Source organism: Monopterus albus, unplaced genomic scaffold (genome assembly GCF_001952655.1).
Source record: "Monopterus albus unplaced genomic scaffold, M_albus_1.0 scaffold107.1, whole genome shotgun sequence".
Taxonomy (NCBI): domain Eukaryota; kingdom Metazoa; phylum Chordata; class Actinopteri; order Synbranchiformes; family Synbranchidae; genus Monopterus; species Monopterus albus.
In genome coordinates, this window is record NW_018127987.1 from 1,227,341 (window position 1) to 1,233,572 (window position 6,232).

Below are 6,232 nucleotides of genomic sequence, written 5' to 3' on the forward strand. Positions count from 1 at the left end.
GGGACTATGTCTCCCGGCTGGCCTGGGAACGCCTCGCCATTCCCCCGGAGGAGCTGGAGGAAGTGTCTGGAGAGAGGGAAGTCTGGGCATCTTTGCTTAGACTGCTGCCCCCGCGACCCGGTCCCGGATAAGCGGAGGAAAATGGATGGATGGATGGATAAAATGTATCATGATCATCCACTCATACTGACAAAGTGTTAAAAACTGTCTTTTGCATTGCTCCCCTGGATAATCCTAACCTTTTAGTTAAACTCCAGTCTGAGCTCTAACCCCAACTCGCTTTTACAATCCAGTCTTTAGATTACCCGTAACCCAAATACTGAAGGTCAGTAGACTCAATTTCTCACCACTTGAAATATGACCAACAAAGTTTAGAGACACATTGTGGCCACTTAATAGATGGTATCAATGCATCAAAACTGATTTACCAAGAACAGTGACTGATTCTCAGGGGGAGAGGTTTGTTGCTAACCTGTGCATTCCCTTTCTCTCCCTGCAGAGGGCAGTGTGTCAGACAGTACCACCCAGCCCAGCTCAGCACCTGGATCCATCAACAACATCACCTGAGCATCCATCCCTCTGTCATCCTTTCTCTTTTGTCTTCCCCTTTTTCCATTTCATCTCCTCTGCTCTTCTCCCTCTCAACCTTCCTCCTGGCTCCAAACCCTTAAACTTGAGAAACAAAAAATTATACACACCCACATAAACACCAAGCATTGCTATGTACCCTGAATGTTGAAACAATACAAAGTGATTTCTGTAGCTGCTATCTTCAGAAGGGGGGTGTGGATTGTTTTTAAGGACATTTAGCTAGCCCAGCTTGGGCTTCATATAAGCTGCAGCACAAAGTCCAGGGTATACATGTTATGTGGATTTGTTGTATTATAATTAACAGTTGACTTTTATCCCTTTTATGTTCATTTTATTTGCATTGGCTAATTTTGTGTCCGTCCATGGTGCCATTTAATGTGGCCCTGACTGGATATGGAGCTGAAAACAAGAGCCGTGTGTGAGCCCTAACTAATATTGACAATCATGCTTAGTTGGGCCAAAAATGGTACACTTACACTGTACGTAGTGTTTGATTGTATAGCCCACCGAGGTAGTTATGTGGCTATTTGGTCACTTTCTAACCTGATCTTTACTCAAGTATTGTCACTTCACCCAGGTCAGTGGTGAACAAACGTGAGGGTTTTTTTTTTTAACTCTCCCAGTTTGATACCAGATAAACATAATGGCTGATTTTGTCCGTTATTTTAGATAAAGAGGTTGTTTTAAATTTTATTACAAAGGAGGGCACCACAGCCTGTATTTAGTTTATTTTTTAATATTGGCTCCTCAACTGACTTTATGTGAATGAGAGGGAGCTTTAAATGAGCAGACTGCACACATCTTTAGTGTCCTTAGTATACGCTCATGTTCTCATTGATTAAGCTGGAAACAAAGCATTTCATGGTGATTCTCAAATGATTATTGCACATCTTGAAAGGGAGCAGAGGGAAAGCAAAGGGGAGAGTTATGTCTACTGTCAAGCTGTTAACATAACTTCACACCGAGGGAGCTGTTGGTGTCAAACTTCATCTAATACAGGAGCCTCAGTGTTTTCGATGTCGTAAACCCAGTGACCTAGCACTGTATGGTGAATAGTCACATAATTAATTGTCGCCTTTACAGTATTAATTTTAATATCGGCTAGATTATGTTGAAGAATGAAATCGGCTACAGAGAGACTACTGGCCACCTAGTTTGTCACTGTCATTGCAGCTAGTATCCACAGTTAATGTTAGTGCAGGTGTATGACTCTGTGAATGGATTTTGTTTGCTTTGTGAGAGAGAGTGGTTGAAACCTTCTTTGCCCCATCCCACATAGCCTGTCTCTGACATGTCTTTTTCCTGCAACACACCCCACACAGTGGTAGGAACTGCTCTTGAATGATTCGTGTAGCTTAAAGGTCCACTGTTAGCGTAATTATTATTTTTTCCCCACCACACAAGTGTCCATGCTCAGCCCAAGTTGACCACACTATCTTACTACCACTAATGTCTGTAATCTGACCAGAAATGATGCTCAGACCCCTGAAACCCAGCAGCTTTTGGAGCCTCCCCTTCCATTTCTTATCCTCCTCCCTCCACCTTCTGCTTCCCTCTCTCCTCCTTTTTTCACTGCTAAACTGTAAATATCAAGTACCTTTTATTTTATTTTGTTATTTTTATTATATTGTTGTTCTTGTAATTTTTTTTCTCTAGTAGACCGGCGCAGCAGCAGCCGGACTGTTTTATCCTCAGTCGCAGTTTGTAAATACAATTTCATTTCAGTCCCTGGTTCACACGGGGAAAAACAGAACAAAATGTTTCATTTTTATTCTCTCTCCCTCCATTTCTCTCTTCACAACTTTCCCTTTTCCCCCATAAATGTTATAACTGTTTTATTTATTGTATATTGGGGGAGGGGGGCTTTAAGTTTCCACAGGGGTGGTAAAATTGGGGGATTTGTGCTTTTGTTTTAGTTTTTTAATTCCAAATTTTAGTCCATCAGTGTCACATGCTAAATGAGGTCACATCCAAGATACTGTACTCTGATCCAGGCGTTGGAGTGTGTGTTCCACTTAGTATGTACACAGGTGTACATGCTAGCCAACAAGTGGAACTCCAGCTTTCAATTTAACTTCAGCATGAAGGGAATGTTACAAGCCTCTGGATCTGTGGGATTGTGATGTTTGGAGGAAGCTCTGATCACCATGTGTGTGTGAGTATATGTGTGTGTGTGCGTGTGTGCGTGCATGTGCCTGTGCCTGGAGGATAGGGGGAAAATGAATCTGTGACTTGACCTGTATCATCTCCTGTGTCCTACCGTCTCCTGTTTTCACTTACTGTGTGTTGTACGAGTGTAACTGCTTTGACCTATGGTCAGTATGTATGTTTCATAGATACTTGGTGAATTTTTTTGAGCACAGCTGCAGGGAATGTATGTGTGTTTGTATGTGTGCTGGCAGACCATGGACATTATTCTCTGTACTTGTTCCTAAATGAAGAGCTGGCTAAACGTACTATTTTAATGTTTCTTTTTCTATCTTCTGATCTGCCTCACTTTCTTTTTAATTTACTGTGACCTTGCTCTTTTATCACCCTTGTCTGAGGTGTAAATGTCATCTTAGGGAACAGAACGGTTGGATAAAGGAGATGATGAGGAGAGAGAGATGGAGTGAGAGAGACAGTTTTGGTTTGTTGGTATAAATAATGAAACTCATTAATAAAGTGATGAAACTGTTCCTGTCTCATATTCGTAATTGAATAATTGAGCCATGTTAACATGATCACAGTGGGACACAAGTGATACATATGAACAGCATGTTGATTGATTACTCGCTTGTTCTGTGTATACAGAGAAAGACATCACTAATTTGAAATGTATTTTTACACATTTTGAGCTTCTCCCCACTGAGTGTGTGATTCTGCAGTTATTGTGAGAAGGGTTCACATCATAGAGCATAATTATTCATTGAACAATAAGGTTTTCATCTTAAGAAAACATACACAGTGCACGTAGAGTAAGATGAAAATGGGGTTAATAAGGGCCAAGCAGCTCCTTTTTGCCCCTAAGCCTCCAGCAGATAAACCCAGCTGTGCAGACATGCATAATACCAGTGGTGCATAGTAGTAAAGTCACTCAAGTGCTCTACTAAGGTATAATTATTAGGTGCTTAATTTTTTCTGCTACTCAGCTACATTTCACAGGTAAGTAATGTACTTTTTACCTCATCAAATCTACTTGAGAGATCTAGTCACTGGATACTTTTAAGATGAAGTAACATAATGCCACATTCTGTTGCACAGTAACTTTTAAGGTAAACTACATCTTGCTGATAATACTGTTGTACTTTAGTAAAAGTAACATTTAGAATGCAGGGCCTTTCCTTGACATTTTCACAATGTGGTATTGGTACTTTTACTCAAGTCGGCAGTAGAGGTAGTCATTAGTAATGACATGTCAGGATTTCTGTCACAGCTTGTTTTGTTTTTTTTATCCCTGTCTCTCGCTATTCCTTGTATCTGCCCCCAGCCACATACACTATTCCCAGTTTCCTTGCTCGTCAGTTCCCTCACTATTTAAACCTGCCTGTTCCATCTGCTCTCTGTCATGTTTCTGTGTTAACTTTATACTGTTCCAGCTGCGGCCTCCTGTTCCTGCCATCTTTATGTGTTGCCCCCCCTTAAGCCTTGGTTATCTTTGTCTTAATTAAAGTTTCTGCGCGTGCCTCTGCATTTGGATCCCCCTTCCTAGCTCTCATTTGTACACCACCTGATAAAGCTATAAAATGGAAGGGTCATACTTCAGAAAGTGGGGCTAAAAAAGTTTTTAGTTGCACATCAGCTTAAAGAACAGTGAGATGGGGCCAAGAACACTAAGCCATTCAGTTTTGTTGGAGTGCCTCTTTTCTTGTGCTTCTTTATTGTGCCTTTACTTCACCCAGTTTCTAGGCTTTTTTCAATGTATGAATGCCCCCTTACTCCTACAAGGAATATTAATAACAATTTGCTGAAAATAAAGCAGCATTCACTTGATGTGAAAATTTTGAATGTGCAGAACATTCTAAACTTTCTTTTCAGGTATGAGTCATAGGATTTGCTGTAGCTTTGTGTGAAATCTTTTCATGAGGGGATTAATGAAATGAAGCTGTCATTATGCAATCAGATGGATCAGTGAACTCTGAAAGGGACCAGTTGGAGAATGATGAAATTAGAATGGTTGTTATGGGAACCATGTGATTGCAAATGTCAGTGGGAATGTGTTTGACCTTGACGTATGAAATCTTGCACTTCCACAGTTTGATTCTGTGAGATGTGTGAAAGGCAGGGAGGGGTAGGCACTGGAGCAAAGACAATTGACATGTGGGTAGTCATGCTTTTCAGTGGTGCACTTTGTCTTTATTTCTTCTTTAACATTGTCTCACTTCTGTTTCAAAATATATATGCGTTACATTTGATTCCATGGCTTCAAGGATCTTCACCACGCATCTCAGCCTTGAGTGAATATCTTCATGGCCACTCACCAACAACCAAGGAAGTCTATCTCACGCACAACTGTCTCGGAACAACTGACACTCATTTTTTATTCAGACGAGAGCCTGCTGTTCACTGCTGTAAAAGAAGAGCAGGATTTATTGATGTCTCAGGGTGTCCATGAACTTCCTTCTTTCATCTTCCTCTGTGTTGAGTAGAAAATATTTAAGACTCTAGAGGAATCGTTGCTGCCTGATGCTTAAAAATTTCTGGGTTACCTTTAAGTCTGCCCCTCAGGTTTTCAGCCAAATTAATACTTTGTCCTTGTAAGACCTGGCACAGTCCTTATAAACATGATGTGAAGCACAATTTAGAAGAAAGAATTAAGCTTATAATATATTCGTGCACTTGTTTCTGTTAGATAATGTTGCATTTTGTGTGGGCAGAAGACACCTTGTGATATGTGGTGACTTATTTATTAGTAAAATACTTCTTTGTTATATTTTCTTCAGGTAAACTATTGTCATATTGGTATTAAATACCGCCAGGAGTTTGTTTCAGCAGTACTGGCAGTTTTTTTTTTAAGTTTCTGTGTAACTGACATTGTAATATCTACAATGGTTGATGGCACAGTGCCAGTATAAAGGTACTTTACAACTAAATATCAATAGCTTTATAAGGATAAGATTGATAAATATTAATAAAGGTGACCAGCAACAGCCACCATAGCAGCTCTATCAGGCTGTTTAGTTACATTTCTAACATACTGCTAACTGCTACCATACCGTTGTTTACCATGTTACTGGTAACTCTTACATTAGCTAATTAGCGCTAACCAGAGTAGTATCTGAGACTAAAGGGAATTCTGTTGGTTTTACAGGTATTTGTAGGCCAGATGGGTAGTTCATTCTGAGGGGAGACATAAATGTCCAACAGATATAGCCTTTACTGATACAGGTACTGATACTTTTGAATGGTTCTTCTCAAAATACTGCTGTAGTCACATTTTTCCCACAGAAAATACATAGGCCTACAACTAGAGAAGAAGGATCCTCCAAAATATAGAACTAATAAAATGTAGTTTGTGGTGATGTTGAATTGTATTGTGTAACACTGATGTGTTTTCTATTATTTTGTGTACCAAATTTTTAAATCATTATATAATTGAATCAGCACCTCTCTAAAACATCTTCATGAAGGGAGGATTTATTGCAGGCCTCTTGTATTAGAC

At 39.9% G+C, this 6,232-nt stretch overlaps 1 protein-coding gene across 1 annotated transcript in view; it reads left to right on the forward strand.

Moving 5' to 3' along the window:
- Positions 1–3,267, forward strand: part of gsk3ab (glycogen synthase kinase 3 alpha b) — a 19,726-nt gene extending 16,459 nt beyond the window's left edge. The window contains exon 11 of the mRNA XM_020610802.1: positions 500–3,267. Coding sequence (XP_020466458.1) covers positions 500–567 — 68 coding nt within the window. The 3' untranslated portion in view covers positions 568–3,267. The remainder of the gene's footprint in view (positions 1–499) is intronic.
- Positions 3,268–6,232: the final 2,965 nt, after the last annotated feature.